This window comes from Mirounga angustirostris, unplaced genomic scaffold (assembly GCF_029215605.1).
Source record: "Mirounga angustirostris isolate CCGP_5_RB_7025 unplaced genomic scaffold, mMirAng1.0.hap1 SCAF_7, whole genome shotgun sequence".
NCBI lineage: Eukaryota > Metazoa > Chordata > Mammalia > Carnivora > Phocidae > Mirounga > Mirounga angustirostris.
In genome coordinates, this window is record NW_026991715.1 from 67,885,723 (window position 1) to 67,906,794 (window position 21,072).

The following is a 21,072-nucleotide window of genomic DNA, read 5'->3' on the forward strand; positions in this document are numbered from 1 at the left end:
TGAATCTTGGTTCTACTCTTACAAGGTGATCCTCCATGTAAAAGTTAATTAACCTGTCTCCAATTTCTTCCTTTGTAAAAAGCAACTAATACACCTCAGAGGGCTGTTTTGAACATTAAAGATTTCTTTGTAGTTTTTAGCAATAACGATGTTTTCTACATAATGGAATAAAATAATGGACTTCCAATACCAAAAAGTAGTATGAGAATGTCTACGGACAAAGAGATTATACAATGTTAAAAAAAAATTAAGTTAATTTTCTTTCATATACAATTCCCAGTTATACTTAAATCTTCTAACCTTTTCCATGAAAATCTAATCTAGGAGGTACAATATTCTACAAAACACAGCAGTGTCATTTAGGCTGAGAACAGAGATACAAACTGACCTCTCTAAGTAGAAATTGGATGCCCAACTCTCCACTCCCTGTGCAGCCAGGTTACAAAGTTCACTGTGACTCCAGCAGAAGATGAAGATTTAGCCTCTGAAGAAACTGATTCTGAAGTACAGAATTTAGATTAAGGCAACTGTATTGAAATCAGAACAAATGAAAGCCTACATACTCAAAGGTGTTCTCACCTTCAAAACCTGTGCAGCAGGCTCACACCCTCAGGCAAGGAGATTAGACTCTCTTCTAGAGAAACCAAAAGGCCCCAAAGAAAAGTCCAATAGATAATGACATTACGGTCTACCCAGAACAAAACTAGCTTCAGCATTACCGAGTTTTCTTTTTTTTTTTTTTTTTTTTTTTTTTTTTTTTAAAGATTTTATTTATTTATTTGACAGAGACAGCGAGAGCAGGAACACAAGCAGGGGGAGTGGGAGAGGGAGAAGCAGGCTTCCTGCTGAGCCGGGAGCCCGATGTGGGACTCGATCCCAGGACCCTGGGATCATGACCTGAGCCGAAGGCAGTCGCTTAACCAACTGAGCCACCCAGGCGCCCCAGCATTACCGAGTTTTAATCTCCAGGAAGGCTAACCAAGCCCTACGTTCATACAGTTTCCAACTCACTTGTAGCGTCTGATGCTTAAACATGAAAGAAAAGCCAGGAATCTACAGACATTAAAGCAGGGATCAGAAAGCTTTGTTAAGGTACAGATAGTAAATATTTTAGGCTTTGTGGACCATCAACAGTCTCTGTAGCATATTCTTCTGTCGGCTCTTTAATCTTTTTAAACAACCCTTTAAAAATGTTAAAAACCATTCTCAGCTCAAGAGCTATACAAAAACAGTGGGTGCCTGGGTGGCTCAGTTGGTTAAGCGACTGCCTTCGGCTCAGGTCATGATCCTGGAGTCCCGGGATCGAGTCCCGCATCGGGCTCCCTGCTCGGCAGGGAGTCTGCTTCTCCCTCTGACCCTCCTCCCTCTCATGCTCTCTGTCTCTCATTCTCTCTGTCTCAAATAAATAAATAAAATCTTTTAAAAAAAAAAAAAAGAGCTATACAAAAACAGGATGCAACTTAGATGCAGCAAGTCAATTTATCAATCTCTGTATTAGAGCATAGCATCTTATGTAAAAGAGAAAAAAATAGCATTGGGGAAAAAGTAACTTGGAGAAACGAAAGATGATATAGGCAAAATAAACATTTTTTACATATATTCTTATACATAGATATCTACATATACCTATATTTCATAAAGCTATTTCATTAGGCTAAACAAAAATCAATAGAACAGGCAAAATAATTTTTTTAAGATTTTATTTGAGAGAGAGAGAGTGAGCGAGAGAGAGAGAGTGAGCAAGAGAGAGAGCAAGCACAAGCCAGGGGAGGGGCAGAGAAGCAACTCCCCACGGAGCAAGGAGCTGGACGTGAGACTCGATCCGAGGACTCTGGGATCATGACCTGAGCCGAAGGCAGATGCTTAACTGACTGAGCCACCCAGGCACCCTAGGCAAAACAGATTTTTAAAAAATAGGTTTGAAAGATAAAGTTGAGGCACAGTTCCATCAAGCATACAGGGTGACAAAATGAGAGGATCAATCTAGGAGGTATAGTATCTGACTAACAAAAGTAGGGGACAGAAAGAGAACAGGGGGTGGGGAGATTACAAAAGAGAAGAAGTTGTCAAAGACAACATAAAAGATATTTCCAAATTCAAAGTTTCCAAAGTAAAATAGCCTACCAGAAGCCCAGCACAAAGAATGAAAAAAAGATTTCCAACAGGGTACGGGATCATGAATCTTCAGAAACCAGACAAAGAAAGAGAATATTGTAAAAACTTCCTGAGAAGAAAAATAAAATAAATTATATGCAAAAGATTACATATCATGACACTGTACTTCTAACAGTAAAGTCTGTTGAGAACAATGAAGCAGCATCTTCAGAATTATGAAGAAAAATATTGATGACCTGGAATTCTGTATCCAGGTTAATGAGAGTACAGAATTAAGACACTTTCCAGACTGTAGTCTAAAACTGGTGACCATGAATGTACACTTCAGCAGAAAGCTCCACCAAAACATTTGAACAAACCAAGAAAGAGAAAAACACTGAATTCTGGAAATGGTAAATTAAACTTGGGAGAAAGGCAAAGAGAACTGCAAGATGACAACAAAAATAAGTCCCAGAATGATGGCTGTCTAGCAGGCCTGAGGGCAATCCCTCCAGCTAAAAGCTAGAGAAGGGAAGTCTCCAGGAAGGGTAAAAAGGTGGGGGAACTAATACAAGTTATAAGCAACCTTGTGGAAAACAATACGGAGAAGCTAGTGGAATTAATAATAAATACAAAGAAAAAAGAAGTAAATTTTTAAAAAGTAATGAAAAAAATTACAAAAGAAGCTATAATACCTTATAATGCTTACATATGAGTAATATTTACATACGTGTAATAATCACTGAATATTGACACTTTTCAGTAAAAACATAAAGTAATTAAGAACCTAAAGGAGAGGAAGCAGAGGTTGGCATAATTTAAGAAAGGAAAATCCTCACCTATCAGAACTGTCGAATTAACAGAAGTATAAGCATTATATTTAGAAACACAAAGATTTTTAAAAGCCAAAATAACCAGCTAAAACATGAACAGAAGTGGCAAAGGGGATCAGGAAGCAGACTTGGTTTTCAAGACAACATGTTAAGTACTTTTGTCTATATAACCTATGTGTATATATTGTTTGACAAAAGTTGACATTTTAAGAAATTCAATCTAGGTTTTAATAAAGTCTTGATCTACAACATACCCCCAACTCCAGAAAAAAGGTACATTACGTCCTGGAGTTTAACAGAACCTAAACAACTATGAATTCACAGCATAAAACACGTATGTATGTTTTACTACCTTTTCAATCTCATGCACTGAAATTATTTCAACGTCCTATTAAAATACAATGAAGTGTTAATGGTAATTAATATTAACCAACTGTTAGAAATGCTTCAATGCTATGAAACACTATCATCATAAAACTGTATGATTTCAATACAATTTAAACATCCACTGGGAAAAACCTGATGTATACACAACCCAGAAGAGAACAGAACAAATATTTAACTTATTTTAGAAGTAAAGAAGTAAACAAGCAGCTTTTCCAAGAGTTCTATTCTCCCTCCAAAAGAAAAATATCTGAGTATTTTCCAGCAATAACACATGTGCCTAAAACTTTATTCCTAGCCAAAAGAATTAGCAAAGAGTTGCTGAACGAACTGAAGTCTATCATGGGATTTTATTTTGTAGAAATCTTCACCATGTTTCAACTCAAAACTCAACTGCTTGTTTTACCAAACTTTTGAAGCAATGTGTATTTTATTCAATTAATATATAATAAGCCCAAAGTTATTAAATAATATAAAGTAGTAAACTAAAGAAAAACTTCCTAAGAAGACAGACTTTCATTAGCATTTGACATATAAGAATATAAAACTGGCTTATTTTTTAAGAGACAGGAGAAATAACTACACTGTGGTACCCTATTTAGAGTTCCTGACAACCATGGTAACTTTTATTTTGAGATCACTTGCACAGACTGTCTATACTAGCTAAGATAGTAAAGTTTTTTGTTGAGCTACTTACCAAATTTCTCTAATACCTATATATAACAAAATATTTTGAAATAAGGAAAAAAATTCCTTTTAAGCTCTAATCCCATGATATGCTTCTTAGCCATAAGTTATTCATATAGAAAAATACATAATAGACTATACCTGAAATACTATAGTAATGGCTTTCAAAATGAATTTCTCTAACTTAGTTCCTTTAAATCTGTTCTTTCTTCATAAATTGTCCACAATTTCCAAGTAAGTATGATATACTTACTTTTATCCTTTCATATATAATACAACCTGATAATGTAAATAACATTATTATACCAAAAAAATTAGGCTTCTATATTTACAGACATGCATAGCAAAAAACACTAGGTAAAGATAGACATTTCCTGATTTATAATTTAATGGAAATAATGGTCAAGTGCTTTATGAGTAAACTCTTCCACTATCTTTATCTTGCTATTATCTTCATAGATCATTCTGTATATCAGACTTTCATAAAGAATATTAGTAAATATTCAAAATTGCATATGCAAAACTACTGATGCAAATAGTCATTTTCTTTTAATAATTTTTTTTCTTTTTAACCCCTCAGTCCCAGCTGAATGAACCACATACTTTAAAGCTAACTTATTTTACTTTATAAAATCTCAACCTTTGAAATAAAAAGAATGTTAGGGATGGGATAAACTTTTTTCTGCCACATGGCTGACATTTTTAAAGTGCTAATTTAGTGTCAACATTTTTTGCAACTGGAATTAAGCAACTATACATGCAAATACCAAACTTTCAATAGGAAAGAAAAATCAAGGACAAGTGGAAAGATTTAATCAGTAGGAAATATTTTAAATATATTTATCTTCAAGCTGGAGAAAGAGCTTTTAAATGATGAATAGGCTTAATTTTTAGATCTAAAATGGCAAATTTCTCTCAGATCTATTAACAACTTAAAGAACATCTACTTACCAAGACACCGTTTCAATTTAGTTTGTACTTACATTGTTTTAAAGACCCAATTCTCATATTAAGAAAATGTCTTCTATACCCTAACATCTTGAAATTATTCAAAGATTTATCAATAGAAATAGAAAGAGATCACATTATGAGAATAAGTATTTTGTTGCCAATACACAAATCTAATGGACGTTATCCTAAGAATAAACACGAAGGTTTTCACAGAAGTTTCTCAAAATTCTTTCAAAAAATTTATATTATCTTTTTAAAATATAACATGTTTCCACTCAACTAAGTCATTTTCATGTAAACTGGAAGTTTTCTACTCCATCAGATTATAGTCTTGACCACTAACAAGTTTTTTTCTATTCAAATGGCTAACCCTCCTACATCTATTTTTATATAAGAAAAAGCAACCAAAATACTGAAAACACATTGTACTTTGCATTGTCACTGCAAAGAAGCCTAAAAATTATACCAAGAATCTGCTACAGTACGTACACTGAAAACAAGTACATTAATCCTTATGACCTATCAAGTAAAATCCTTTTAAAAAGAATTGATCCTGTCTTCCAACTTAAAAAATAAAACAACCAACTTGGATAATTTAAACTAAAATATTTTTTCATATTTTCTTAGAGAAGAAGATTCAATTACTTTAAAGAGAAAAGAAACAGAACCTAAATTTCTCTCAGAATTAAGCAAAACAACTATTATGCATGTTTAAAATTTGTCCCACAAGAGCTTACAGCCAGCCTCAACCTAGCCAGATTGTGAAAGGAAATAATAGTCATGATTTTTGAGAGCACATAAAACATAGGTTTTATTTAACAATATGAGCAAGCAAGCAAAAAACTATTAACTAATCTTCTGGATTAAAACAAAGCAAAACAATGAAGATTATCCTTAAATTTTTAGGTGTAGAAGGAAAATTATCACTTCCTAGCTAAAAGGGAAAAAAAAGTCTCATTATAGATTAATAAACCAGAAATACTGGTTTTATCTCCCAAAATAAGTTCTCTTTGTAACTCTAGGTTTCCGACCTGAAAGGCAAAGTGGCAACACTGGTATCACAGAAGATCTCCAAAAGTTGTAAAAAGAAACAATCTTTGACACACCATGCTATGTACAAATTCTTAACCGAGTAATTTGGCTTAGGTTCAATAGCTTTTACTCTGTTCCTTTCTCACCAGGAGACTTGATAGCTTATGCAGTTCACTTCAGGGTTTAGTGTTTCATTTTTCTTATTGATATAAAGCAGAACATTTTATAAAAATGAATACAGTAATTTAGAATCCTTTAAGGAATTTAGAAAAGGTGACCAAGTTGTGCTGGTTTGCTATAGTTGTCTATTTCCTACAGCAAACAAATGCAGCATTTAATTTGCACACCTTAATTTACAAAACTACATACAGAACTCAATATTTAACACAGAAAACCTTAGAATTTATTTCCATTTAAACCATTCCCAACTTTTGGCATTGTATGAAATCTGCATGTCTGGCAACCAAGACAAATTAAAATTTTAAAACACAGCCTTAAAACATACATAATAGGGTTTTGTATCTTAAACCATCCACATTGTAGTATACAAGCAGTGTGGAAATGTGACTAATGATCCAGTCCTTTAACCAAATATAATAGGACTACTGAGAAGCTTTATCATTCTTTGTAGAACAGCTTTCTTCTCACTCAAATTCACGTAATTGACTCAATATTACTCTGTGATACAGCTTATTCATAAGAAAAGGTTCTTTGAAAAAAAAAATCCATAGTTTGTAGAGTATTTTAATTTTTAAAAGTTTTACTTTCACCAAAGGATAACTGAATTTTTTTAAGCATTTTTACCTTTTGCTTTTCCTTTATTCATAAATGAAAATGATATACTTCATATTATAAAATCAGGAGATATTTCTCCAGTGACTCTAAGACTTCATGCCATCATGCAGGAAAGACAATTAATACAACTGTTCCATCCTCACTCTAAGGCTTTCTTTACCCTTTATCTTCCCCATACCATGTAACTCAGCATAAATGGACATGGAACACACACTTGATCAAAGAGGTGGTTAGAATTCCAAATAGGCAAGGGAGTAAAGCTGAGAATGAGGTTGGGTTTAGGAGTGAGGCCAAAAGGTGTGATAGCTGAGATCCATGTACAACTCTGTTGAAACAGAAAGCAGAGCTGATGACAAGAGACAGCCCAGTTTTAGGTACCAGGGTTGAAGATTTCAGCATCACACATTTAAAAAAAACTCATTCCTGGGCTTTTAGAACTTCCAAGATTCTGTATAAGTTATAATTGTGGTCCTACATGAGTATGTCAAATAAAACTGATGGGGAGAAAAAAAACAAAATGACCATGTAATGAAACAGTTTTCTTCTTCATTTTTAAGTGAGCCAGTTGTTTAAGTTATATATGTCTAAATCTGGGACCACTTTAACAAAGGACATTTTATCAGTAACAACTGCAGAGAATTTCTGAATCAACTGATGTATGTGTGACTCTGGAATTAAGTGGAGCTATTGTCCTATGTAATCAATGGAGACATGTGTTTGACTAATAAGTAGGCTACATACAATAAGGAAATAAAGAGAAGCCAGACAGAGGTCACTGCAGTTATACACTGTGCATACGGTGTGAAAGGCAAACCAGATGTTATAACTAAGATAAAAGATAGGCTATAAACAGACTCCTCCCTGATGTTAAATCTGGATAGCTGGCAGTGAATTCTGGTTTCCTGCATACCACTGAAGGCAGTAGGTCATTTTCTCACATGCTACAAGTTTGAAGGAAAATCACATACCTAAACATACACAATTCTCCTTTCCTCCTTCTTCCCTATCCCCTTTGTGGAGGGTTAAAGTTGGCAGAAAATAGCTTGGATTCTGAAGCCCTTCAGCACTTTCTGTCTTCTCTAGGATGGCGCGAGACAGCCAGCTACCAGATTCCCGCAGAGATGCTATTGTCTGGAGCATTTCACGAGTGCACTACTTAAAACTAAGCAGAGCCAGTTCAGTGCTGAAGACTGTGTGGGACCTTTGCTCTTGCATTATTAGGCATTACTGAATGAAATGAAAGATGAAATTTATTCACATAAACAATAATCTGAGTAGCTCTTAAGAGGTACATTTTTGTAATTTCTCTGGTAAATAGGTATTAAGGGTTGAGGAACATTAAATAAAACTGGGTATCAAGTATGCATTTCCACATAATACCACAAATACCATTTTAATATCCGACCACCAACCATGATGAAAATGAGGAATATTCCTAAATAAGCAATATTTCAGTGAATATGAGAACTCAAAGTATGAAAAAAATAACACGGCATGTAGTCAGCTAGTGCTAATTACCAAGTTAAGATATTTTTAGTGTGTTTATGTAACTCAATGTTTACGGCTCGGTCTTTATTCTGACTGCATAGTATTTTTACATATTTAACACTATAGAATTAAAAAGTAATATTCTAATTGCTTATCAACTTAATCTTTTTTTTTTTTTAAAGATTTTATTTATTTATTTGACAGAGAGAGAGAGGAGAGAGAGCAGGAACACAAGCAGGGGGAGTGGGAGAGGGAGAAGCAGGCTTCCTGCCGAGCAGGGAGCCCAATGCAGGGCTCCATCCCAGGACCCCGGGATTGTGACCTGAGCCGAAGGCAAACGCTTAACAACTGAGCCACGCAGGCGCCCCAACTTAATCCCCTCTTGAAATGAGCACAGCACAAGATATCTGGGGATGTTTCTCAACTGACACATATGATCAGTATTTCTATCCAGCAGAATATACACCTGGTGAAGATGTCAACTCTTAAAGACTTTGTTCTGGCCCCTCTGGTCTACATTATACCTAAATCAATCCAAAAGAGTCAACAAGGAGCATAGTGAAGTTGAATGTCAAATCATATCATATATTTAAAACAGTATCCATTTATAGTTTTAAAAGACAGTTCAGCAGTCTCTAGTTGAATATAAAAGATGTAGGATATGCATTTATTCTGCTTACTCCCAAAATCTGACTAAGTAAACCATATAGCAAAGAAACTAAAAGCCATCAAAAACAAAGAAGAGGAAGAAATGAGTTTCTAGAAAAGCAATGTCAACAAAAGTTTGGAAGACTTACAGATGGACAAGAAATAACTGATTTAGGCTTCTGTTTTCTCTGTTACGCTGGGTCAACAAAGGGAGAAACCCAGTAAAAAGAAAGCTAACTCATTCATAAGCTCTGGAAAAGTCAGGAAATGGAGATAGCGAGGACCTTTGAAGGAAGGATTGCAGGATGAATGAAAACAGGATGATAGGTTGAATGACTATATTAGCAGTAATCAGACTTGCCAGATCTTGTCTTGCCTAATCATACAGATTAGGTGATGGGCCTTCCCCAACTCTGGCAGAACCCAGAAGAAATACTATTTGAAGATATTAAATCAGCAAAGACTGGGCTTGGGAGTACCATGCAAAACTTAGGTGACAATGAAGACCTGAAAACAAGAAGCACAGGGGGGCCACAGACATGCATTTAAATTAATGCCTATACATTAAATGATGGATATCTGAGCCTTCTTCCCCAATCAGTACCCATAACACTGGCTGTCAGACTTACACCTCAAAGATGAGAGAATGAACAATGCTTGGAGAAAATGACAGATCCAACAACCTGCAGATACTGTATCAAGAGGTCCCCCCAGGATAATGTAAGGTCCCCACTCAGTCATCCACAAAAAAGGCCACCAATCAACAAGTTCCAGCCACTTGTACAAAGCTTCTAATTTTTAAATGCCTCCTTCTTGAATATAATCAAAGATCATGTGACATTTAAGAACAATCTCTAACATGACAATGACTAAAAAGGTGGGGGGGCGGATACTCAGAAAATAAACAACATAAGGCATAAATTAAAACTTAAAAGATACTAATATCCTTAGAACTAAAAAGATATTACACATCCATGACACAAGAATATTATGGAAATAGAACATCCAAAGTCTTAAAAATTTTTTTAAAAGTTGATATAAAAAAATTCAACAAAAGGTTAAGAAAAAATTAAGAGAAAAATCAAGAAAATAAAATAAAATAAATGGAAAATGGGAGATAATTTTAAAGAACCATTCAAAGGAAGAACAAGTCATTATGAAGAGTCCCTGAAAAGACGACAGAAAACAGACTTTTATCATAGAGTCAATATAAAACTTCTGGATAAAAAAAAGCAGATTGAGTACATCCACTGACTTCTGGTCTCTCCCTAATCCCCACCAAAATGGCAGTATAAAGGAATTTGTTTTTAAGTACATAAATACAATGAATGAGAAGAAAAAAAGCAGTAAAATTCCTCTAAAAAATGACATTACTATATTTAGAAGACAAGCTGAATGGGAAATGATTAGTGATAGATGACAAGCCAGGCAGATATGCCAAGTCCTCATTTACAGAGTGAAATGGCAACAGTTAACAGTTAAAGCCTAAAACTAAAAGCAAGCTGGAGCTTTGTACCCACATGGAAATATGCATGTAAACATCAAACAAAAAGGAGCTATCTGTGGAGAGGTAGAAATGGAGGAGGAAATGTTTAATTTTAATAAAAGTAAGGGGAAAAACAGCCTAGTGAAAAAGGATGAGTCCCCAGATTTAAAAAGCTAAACCTAGAATTGAACCCAATTAATGATGAAAACTTCAGAATACCAAAAGAGAAAAAGCATCGAGAGGGTGTATGTGAGGGGAAAGGGAGGCATATGCCAAGAGCAAGAAGGCATCTAGTGTCTCAAGAACCTTCAAAACTCCCAGGAAAAACTATTTCTTTCTTAGAATTTGTCCTGAGCCAAACCATCAACTGAGTATGAGGAAAAAATCATTTCAGGCATGCAAGATTTCAAAAATAAAAACTGTAGCACCCCTTTCCAGGATACCGTAGAATGCACTCTGCCAAAGGACAGTAAACCAAATAAGAGCAGATGATGTGATCCAGAAAGAAGCACAGAGAATTCTTAGGAAGACAGTGAAGAAAATCCCAGGTTAACAGCTATGCAGTAAGTTTACAGAATTGAGAGCTCCAGGAGGATATTTCCAAAGGAAAACAAAATAGAAATGATGTATTTGAACTACTGAGGTTTAGAATTCTGTAAAAAAGTTTAGCGTCTATATACAAGAATAAAAAATTGTTCAAGGAAGTTGGTAAAACATATAATGCTTAGCTATAAATAATATTTTCAAAGGTATCACTAAAACTGATTTGGTAAAACAGTTGTTTCCTTACTATTTTGGGAGAAGTGAAAGGAAGGAAAAGGAACAAGGAGAAAGGTGCAATAATCTAAAATTAAAGAAACACCATTATCACATAATATTTAAACATATGGAAGAAAATCTCAGAATACCTAAAAGAAGGTAAGGTGGCTCCTCTGTGACATGAAATTCACGTAAGAGAGCAAAGGCAAGGAACTGGCATCTTTTCTTGTATTTCACTTTTTAAACTATTTACCTCTACTTGGAAAGGTTTTTCTATTAAATAAAACAGATTTCAACAAAGAAAAATTCTCTATCTAAATTTTTTTTCAAATCAGAGATGAGATCTAACTGTATTAGCTACAAACGGAACACAAACTTATAAATTAGTATTAATGACGTTTGAAGGATACATTGCAAAAGATAAAACAAGCAGGCACCAGACTAAGCTGATATTCATTTCCTGTGTAGGCTTCATAAAATTGTAGTAGACTTCAGTTACTAGATACACAACTGTAGCAGCCACTGTGAAATCCACCAGCCACTGGTATTCTGGAAAATAATGCAATGCTGAAAAATAAAGGTCAAAAAAAAAAAAAGTTTACTTAAACTTTCATAAATAAATAGCTCAGGAGGATTTATCTATAGTTAACTTTAACCATGCTAAGCTTTATTCATTTGTTGAAATGCAATGTAAGGTTTGATGAATCTAAAAATGCAGGAAACAGATTGAGAATGTTGACACTCAAAATTAATTTTTTTTTTTTAAAGATTTTATTTATTTATTTGAGACAGAGAGAATGACAGAGACAGAGAGCACATGAGAGGGGGGAGGGTCAGAGGGAGAAGCAGGCTCCCTGCCGAGCAGGGAGCCCGATGCGGGACTCAATCCAGGGACTCCAGGATCATGACCTGAGCCGAAGGCAGTCGCTTAACCAACTGAGCCACCCAGGCGCCCTCAAAATTAAATTTTAATACGTCATAAATTAAATAATTTTTTAGAACGTGAAATGTTACCAAATATTATTTAAAGTGTTGTTAAAAATATATGATTGCAAAATGAGTTGGTATTTTCTCAGCTGATTTAGCTGTTTTTTACAGAAATTAATTTTTTTTTTTTTTTTTTAAGAAAGCAGGAGTAGGGGGAGGAACAAAGGGAGAGGGAGATAATCTCCAGTAGACTCTGCACCGAGTGCAGAGCCTGATGCAGGGCTCAATCCTACCACCCTGAGATCATGACCTGAGCTGAAACCAAGAGTTGGACGCTTAACCAACTGAGCCAGCCAGGTACCCCTCAAGATTTTTTTTTAAATATATTTTAATTTTTAAAAAAGATTTTATTTATTTATTTGAGAGAGAATGAGCAGGGGGGAGGGGCAGAGGGAGAGGAAGAAGCAGACTCCCCACTGAGCAGGGAGCAGACAGGAGGTCGATCCCAGGACCCTGGGATCATGACCTGAGCCGAAGCCAGACACTTAACTGACTGATCCACACAGGTGCCCCACAAGACTTTTTTTTCTTAAGGTTCTAAAGAACGATACTTTAACTTGAGGATATAACTTGGTATACAAAGATAAGTTTACTTTTATTTTTCATTTCTGTGAAGTAAGAGAGTTAAGCTTTGCTACGGTTATTAACTGCATGCACTAACAGAGGATTAATAATTTTGTGAGTTAATGCAGACTAAAATAGCATATAAGTATACTTTCTATTCTTGCTTGTGTTCCTTCAAGAAAAGCTGATGAAATGCCTGTCAATTTTCCATAAAACCATACCCCTTCCAACAAAGGGTTTACATTAAAATTAGCATCCTGATAGTAAATATGATTCTATCTCTCTTTTCATCTCAGATATTCTGGTTTACTACTGCCTGAGTACAGTCCAAAGTATCAGCATCATTTTGTAGAAGACCTCCTAAAAATGTGGGAATAAGTCACATACATAAACATCAATTCCTATGTTCCCACTGGTACATAATAAAATGATCTACATTACTATGGAAAAATTTTAGTTGTAAAATGTAATATCTGATGATATTTTAAAATCATGCATCCATAGAAAAAGTATTTTGAAAATACCACTCAAAGTAAGACTTATTTAAATATTAAAACTAACCAAATAAACTTACATATCTATAAGCCAGCAAAAATTCCAAATCCTTTCATGACTGGGTAAATTTTTAATTTGCTTCAAGTTATTTTAACTGTTAGGTTTTTTTTTCTTTTTTCCTGATAAATATAATAGCTTATAAATATCAGTCTGAAAGATTTACCCTCAAGTAGTCGAAGGGTTAGTCACCTCATTTCTCCTCTAAAAATCACCCTTTTCAATGACTTTCCAGAAGGTGACAGGGAAATGGGTAGTATAGACAATATCCATTTGGGTAGACAAATATCCATTTATCTAAAGGCTTTCAATTTTTATTAATAACTGAAGCTCCAATTCTCCATGCTGCCCACAGTCAGAGGCTTCCTGCAGGGAATCCACTCACAGCAAACAGCCAAGTGACATTTCAAATATTTTTATGTGCTTTAAGAGGTTCTTGCAATAGATAGCTAATACAAATTAAGACAGACTTTCAAGATACTTATTGGGATACCAATAATATATATACATTCAACCGAAGTACAAATTATACATAATCTTGGCTACATATTTAACCCAAATATTATATTCTTTTTGTATTCAATAATATAATTACCTATGTGTCTTTTATTAGGCTATTGGAAACAAAAGAAAACTTACAGCTCATCAAGCCTAGTGGTTTGCCTTAAGCTCATGAGTATGTTAAATTCAGGGAGAAAACCCTCTTCTTTTACCTAAACACACACACACAGCATGCATTCAGAAATGATTACATAAACATAAATAAAACATCTCCCCATTATTCTGCTCTTGAAATTATGTGGCCAGTTGTTAAACTAGTACCATTTGCAGTTAGTTTCAAAACTGTACTAATGAAACAAAATATTGAATAAGCTATGTGATAAGGCCTTAATTTTAATCTTTTTAAGTTCATTAAAATAGCCTAGTTCTAACTGGCTTTACCACATTTGGTGAATAAGCCACACCAAGTTATTTAACTATATGAGTTTAAGGCAAAAAAAGGTCAATAACAGTTACATACCTCATAGAACTGGAAGAAGGTTAATAAAAGTAAAGCACTTACAACAATGCCTGATACTCAAATTTAAGCTACTATTAAAGTTAATAAGCTGGTAATTATCATTTAACGTTACTAGTAAAAATGACAAAACTCTGTACTAGAAATCAGGGAGACTATGCATATATTCTTATATTTACATGTCTGTGAACATTTTATACAAGTAAGCACACATAAAAGATTAATAAAACCAATGTGACAACCAGTCAAAAAGTCAAAGTGCTTTTAAATGTTTTAGATTTTGCACGAAAAATAGTTAAAAAGAAAAAAAGAGGATAACATAACCAGTCCTAACAGTCTTAATGATACTGATTTATACTGTTACTCGTTGACATTTTTGGGTTCTAGGCCACCCTTTATATATATATAAGTACATTATATATATATATAAAATACACACACACGTAAAAATCTTTGTAAATATAGAATCAACTTTCAAATATCTTGAAGCCATTTTGTATCACTACATAATTCTATATGAGATGCTACATGAATCTACTAAGATTTTCCAGGGGTAGTTATGATTTAACCCAAGAAGGGCCAAATTACATATGATATTTATACATTACCAAAATTACTTTTTTTAATTTTTTAAAAAGATTTTATTCATTTATTTGACAGAGAGAGAGAAAGAGAGAGAGCACAAGGAGGGGGAGCAGCAGAGGGAGAGGGAGAAGCAGGCTCCCCGAGGAACAGGGAGCCCAATGCGGGACCTGATCCCAGGACCCTGGGATCATGACCTGAGCCGAAGGCAGACGCTTAACTGACTGAGCCACCCAGGCATCCCCAAAATTATTATTTTTTTAATATGTTATTTTTATTCCTCACTTTTCATGTAAACCATTAGTTTTCAAACCTGGTCCAAAGTCAGAACCACTAAGAGCATTTTTAAAAATACAAATTCCCAGAACCCACTCTAGATTTACTGGATATCCAGGGGTACATATGAAGAATCTTTCTTTCTAAAAGAGCTGCTCAAGGGATTCTGATGATGGGCAATCAGGTCTGAAAACCAGTGTTTAATATCACTTTAGATGCCATTCTCTTATAGGATTCAAATAATTTCACATAAATTTTACTTTAAATATAAAATCATTACAGTTATTATACAATTATAATCATTGATATACAGGGGGGAAAACCCACATAACTTATCAGAAATATCCCATGGGTAAAAGTAAATCTTAAATAAGTTTTCTGATTCCTAATCCAGTTCATTGCTCTAAAGCGACTTCCCTGTCTACTAAGCATGAGCATAAAGTTCAATCACTGTTAAGTATAGGTAATTAAAAACAAACACACAAAAGCATTTCTGCAAGCCACATCATAAAAGGAGCAGAATGGCACTTCTGGCAAGAAGTCTAGAATTCGAAATAATGAAAAGTGACTGTGATCTCGACATAAAACAGAAAGTATGTAACAAACATGTAAGTCAACCTTTCTGAAAAATGGGAAAAATAATTCTTAGTACAGGTTAGGTGAATAGAAAAAGAAATTCAATTCAAATGAAGTCATTTTGAGCTTCTAAGTTCTGAAAAAGATTCCATAAAATGGACTTAATGATTAAAAACCAAACAAAAAATTTAGCCACAATAGGTAAAATGAAAGTACTTTCACTAGCATAGTATAAAACTAAGATTTACAGAACACTTTACCAAGATTTCCCTTACCTAAAGTATCCACTTCTGTAACTGACTTTGTTTCTAGATGGAGGTCAATATCCTTTGGAATGGTCAACGGCTTACTTTCAATGTGACCATTATATTTCCTATAAAAATCAGACAAGTGACACAAAAAGCAAGTTACCTATACTGTTATCCAAGTGCTTGTATCAACTAATCACAAATGGGGTTTTAAATTTCACAAAGGAAGGAGAATTTCTAATATTTCATCAAAAAAGAGGTAAAACAGTCAAAAGTCACAAAAGCAGTTTTTAAAGGGAAGACTACAAAATGTGGATATAAATTATTATGTGAATATGCAGATTACCAGGGGAAGATTTACCTAAATTAGTAGCAAAATCTTGATTACCAGTTTAACATTTCACCCTATTTCTCCTACTCTCTCTCCTGTAGATTTTAAGACAACTAACATCTTTTCATTTACGTACAACAGTAAAAGCAAATAAAAAAATTAAAGAAATGCCATTATCACATAATATTTAAACATATGGAAGAAAACCTCAGAATACCTAAAAGAGGATAAAGTGGCTCCTCTGTGACATGAAATTCATATAAAAAAGCAAAGGCAAGGAACTGGCATCCTTTCTTGTATTTCACTTTGAAACAATTTAACTATTTCTTTAGGTACAAGAATAAAAGCAAATTAAACCAAAATGCATCTCTCTCTGAAATTATACATGTCCACACATATGTATAAAGAGACCTGTAGCTATAAACAAGTCAGAGTTGAAGAAATATATTAAGATTTATGTGCATAAGAAATTCAGTTATGTGAAAGGCTAATTTGGAGTTGCTTTTACTGAATCACAAATGGGGGAAATAGAAGAATTCTTTAGGTGCACATTTATCATTCCCAAATTTAATTTTTAAAGACACTCACACATATATAGAAAGTAATAAATTAAGTTTCAATAGCATTAATTACAATACCAAGAAACAATTTCCATTTATTCTGAAAAAACTTCAGTAAAAATATCAATTCATGTCAATAAATCAAATATTAATTATTGCTACCAGGAATAAGACAGTGCCATTTTGGCATCACTTTGTACATGTAAAGCTTCTTCAAAATAAAACAGAGAAGGAGGGCTTACACTCAATATTCCAATGATCTTTAAGGTGTATTTGCAATGATAAGTGTAAAAGAGAATGGTTAGCGAGATCAGAAAAGTCTTTTTAAAATTTCCAATTTCATGCCAAATAATCAATATGCTTAAAAAAAACTTTAGCACCTACAAATGCATTAGCTCAGGTTAATATCATTTTTATGATACACATGAGAAATCTGGTGACGATCTGTTGTCACTGACATTTTGTAATATATTAGAATCATAGTTTCAGGTCCTAAGAAGTCCTCCCCAGCTGAGGACACTAAGGTCCATACAGAGAGGCTAATTATCATGTACTTTACTTGAGAATTCAATTTAAATAGAGATATAAAATTTTAAAGCTGGAAAGATCCTTCAAAATTACTATGTTTGGTTCTTCCATTTCATAGATAAGGCTGCTGTGGTCCATTCAGTGAGGTTTATTAGCAGGCAGTTTTCTTCATAAACTTTAAATGCGCATATAATATATAGCAACTGAATGGGACCTACGAAGTTATACTGGCTACCCTTTTTATTTGAAAAATGAAGAAAAGAGGTCAAAAGCAGGTAAATTTGCCCAATTTCATAATACTGAATAACAGTAAATTCTGGAAAAGAACTCAAATCAACAGATAAATGAGTTATAGGGTAAAATGATGGGCTCTGGTTTTCTCCCCAGACAACCCCCAGCAAGTTTTAATATGATGGCTATATTGTTTTCATAATTTTAAACACAAAGAATAAAATTAACCATCCTTAAGTAAAATAATCATTTCTGTGCTCATATATTATATTACTAAATGCAGGATTTTCTTAAAGGGCAATTCAAAATTATTTTAGATCATGGGTTTTAATCTCCAATTTACCAAATGCGCATAGCATTATCAGTAAATGTTCCTTTAACGAACGTACAAAATATATTTACATAAATTGTCTCAAATACTTAACACTTTATAAGCTCAACAATATAACTTACCTATCTTTTCTGCTTTTCCCTTTTTGCTGCTTCCCTGCAAGAATTCTTAATTCTTCTTCTGTAGGATGTTGATACCATCTCAAACTAAGAAAAAAAGAATCCTTTTAAATAAAGGAATTAAAATCACCAGAATTATTCATTTATTGTACAAATATTTATTTAGTTTCCTATTCGTGAAGAGACTGAAGGGAAATATCAGGTGAAAAACTCTAATCTGAATTAAGATACTACTGCTTATGCCTTAAAAGGGTTTCGATTCAAATCCAGCACTTACCAAGCACTTACTAGATGCCAGACCCTGCAATGCTGTTTATAGGTGTATTTCTTATAACTGACAATTATTAATACATACTAAGGCTATATAGGCCTACTATTAAAAGTAAATGGACTGAATTCTGCAGGCAAGCTGGCAGGAAGCACATTAGAATTCTCCACCCATCCTTCATTTACACAGAAGAAATTGACAGTTGTCTTAAAGAGAGTCCTTTGAATGTCCCTAAAACTACAAGTAGTCTTTGCTTTGCTTTCCTATCCTCCCCTCCTTTAATTTAGTTGGAGAATTCTAAAACTTTATATATATAAAAATAAGAGTAAATCGTATTTACAAAACCCTTTAAGTTAGGGCCCCAATAACTGGGTGTATTCACCTCCACCACACCGTCAAAAGACCCAAACAAATCACTTATTCCCTCCCAAGCACGCACCTGCTCATTCTCAATTCCCTGTCTCACCTGAATTTCCTATCTACCAACTACCTAAACTTGATATTCAAGTTTAATCTTCAATGCACCCTCTCCACATATCATTAATTCTGTTCTTTAACTGGAGTCCTTGTCTTCCCTGGACACTCTCCTAAATGCATTCTGATCCCAACTTTAGTTATCTTTCCATAGTGCAAATCTTATCAAGGTAAATGCCTGTTTAAATCCTTTCCAAGAGTCTTCACAAGGTAAAGCAGTGAGGAGGCAGCTAGGCAAAGACTTTCATCAAGGCCCTGTTTTTATAAAGGAGAAACATACACCTAGTATTGCTAAACCTTCCAGTTTTTTAATTACAAAAAAATCTAAATTTTTAAAGTAAAATATCTCAATTAAAAAAATGTTAGCAACTGATTTGCTGTTTTTAAAACCACTGAAGAATTGGCAATTTGCATAATGACTGGGTATCTGATGATGTTATAAAATTACTGTTAAAAACTTTTAGCTGTAAAAATAGGATTATAGTTATTTTTATAAAAGCTCACATACTTTAAAGATATACACAGAAGTATCTATGAATGAAGTAATATTTGCTACAAAATATGCTGGGGGGAGGAGAGATGAAGGGGAACACAGATGAAACATGTTGACCACCAGGTGTTAATTGTGATACATACATAGGAGATCATTATATTCATTATATATTCACTGTATTATTCTGACTACTCTTTGTATATGTTTGAAATTTTCCATTAAAGTTATAACACACACTATAAGGCCCAAATGTGCATAGGATTTGTGACCTGTTTCCACAGACTTTCATGATCTGAATATTATCTACTTTACCAGACTCACATTCAACAACTACCTTTTTGAACATGACATTCTAACTAAATGACATTTTATTCCATAAATTTGTTCATCCCTTGATGTTTCTGCATATATTCTTCTATCTGCTTATAAACATCTATGTCCCTATCTGGCAAACATCTAATTTACCTTTTACTATTTATAAGGCAAGTTGCCCTGTGGTGTAAAAAAGGAATGTATCTGGTCATTGTCCCCAGTTCTTGGCAAAGAGTTTTAAAAGCCTTTTGAATTTCCTGAGTGATAGGGGGTTTCTTTGTTATGCAAACAAGGGGATTCCTGGTGGACCTCCAGATAGCTTCAGAATGGTAGATGGTCACCAGAAATATCAACCATGTGATTAGAGTTGGGATTTTTAGCCACCTGATCTGCAGGAAGGAGATGGGGGCTAGAGATTAAGTTCAATCGTTTGTCCAGTTATTTAAAATCATACCTATGTAATGAAACTCCATAATATCTCTCAACAATGAAGCTCAGAGGAGCATCCTGGCTGGCCAAAACACTAATGTGCTTGGAGGGTGACATGCCCTGACTCCACAGAGAGGTCATGGAAACTGCACTTCTTCCCAAACCTATTTCCTCTACCATCTTTATAATAAAACTGTAATCATAAGTATAGCACTTTCCTGAGTTCTAGTTGTTCTAGCAAATTACTGAACATGAGGGGTGTCATAGAAATGCCCCAATTTGTAGCCAGTAGCCAGTTTTCAAAAGTATGGGTGGCCTGGGGATTCCAAGAACTTGCAGCTGGCATCTGGAAGCCTAGGCATTCTTACAGAGAACTTTGTCTTTAACCCATGGAGTCTATGTTAACTCCAGGCAGTGTCAAAATTAAATTGCAGTTGGTATCAGACTAGTTGGATTAAAATGAAATACTCCCCGGGCGCCTGGGTGGCTCAGTTGGTTAAGCGACTGCCTTCGGCTCAGGTCATGATCCTGGAGTCCCGGGATCGAGTCCCACGTCGGGCTCCCTGCTCAGCAGGGGGTCTGCTTCTCCCTCTGACCCTCTCCCCTCTCGTGCTCTCTGTCTCTCATTCTCTTTCCCAAATAATAAAAAGTCTTTATAAAAAAAAAAAAAGAAATACTCCCCTAACTGAAAGATTCTTGGGAGTGAAGATTTTATGACTTGTTTTTGTATACTTCAAAACTAGTACAGTTACTGGCATATAGTAAGTGCTCAAAAAGAATCACTGAACCAAAATGAATTCAGTTCTCCTCATAGTTGAAAGGTTTTAAAATAAAATATATATCCCAACCAAAAAGTCTCTAAACTGTAATTAAACATGGGTGAGGAGGCACTTCCTGAAATTTCGATTTAAGTCCAGAATTTTAACTTACAGTCGATTCTTGTTATTCGCGGTAGTTATGTTCTATAAAGTCGCCGCGAACACTGAACATTGCTCCTAGGGGAAATACAGGGTTAGGTTCCTGCGAGCCTCTGGTC

General features: G+C 34.4%; 1 protein-coding gene across 20 annotated transcripts in view; it reads right to left on the reverse strand.

Moving 5' to 3' along the window:
- Nucleotides 1-21,072, reverse strand: part of TMEM161B (transmembrane protein 161B) — a 143,110-nt gene that overhangs the window by 90,183 nt on the left and 31,855 nt on the right. For 18 of the 20 annotated variants that reach the window (XR_010413126.1, XR_010413125.1, XR_010413124.1 and 15 more), the window contains 3 exons: nt 18,064-18,147; nt 15,988-16,085; nt 11,568-11,724 (listed from right to left, as the gene is read on the reverse strand). Coding sequence is in view for 16 of the 20 variants with exons in the window: in XM_064596349.1 (XP_064452419.1) it covers nt 11,568-11,724; nt 15,988-16,085; nt 18,064-18,147 (339 nt within the window). In the remaining 4 variants the exon portion in view is untranslated. Of the gene's footprint in view, nt 1-11,567; nt 11,725-15,987; nt 16,086-18,063; nt 18,148-20,966; nt 21,032-21,072 lie in introns of all 20 variants that reach the window. The other 2 variants (XM_064596354.1, XM_064596353.1) reach the window with 1 other exon arrangement.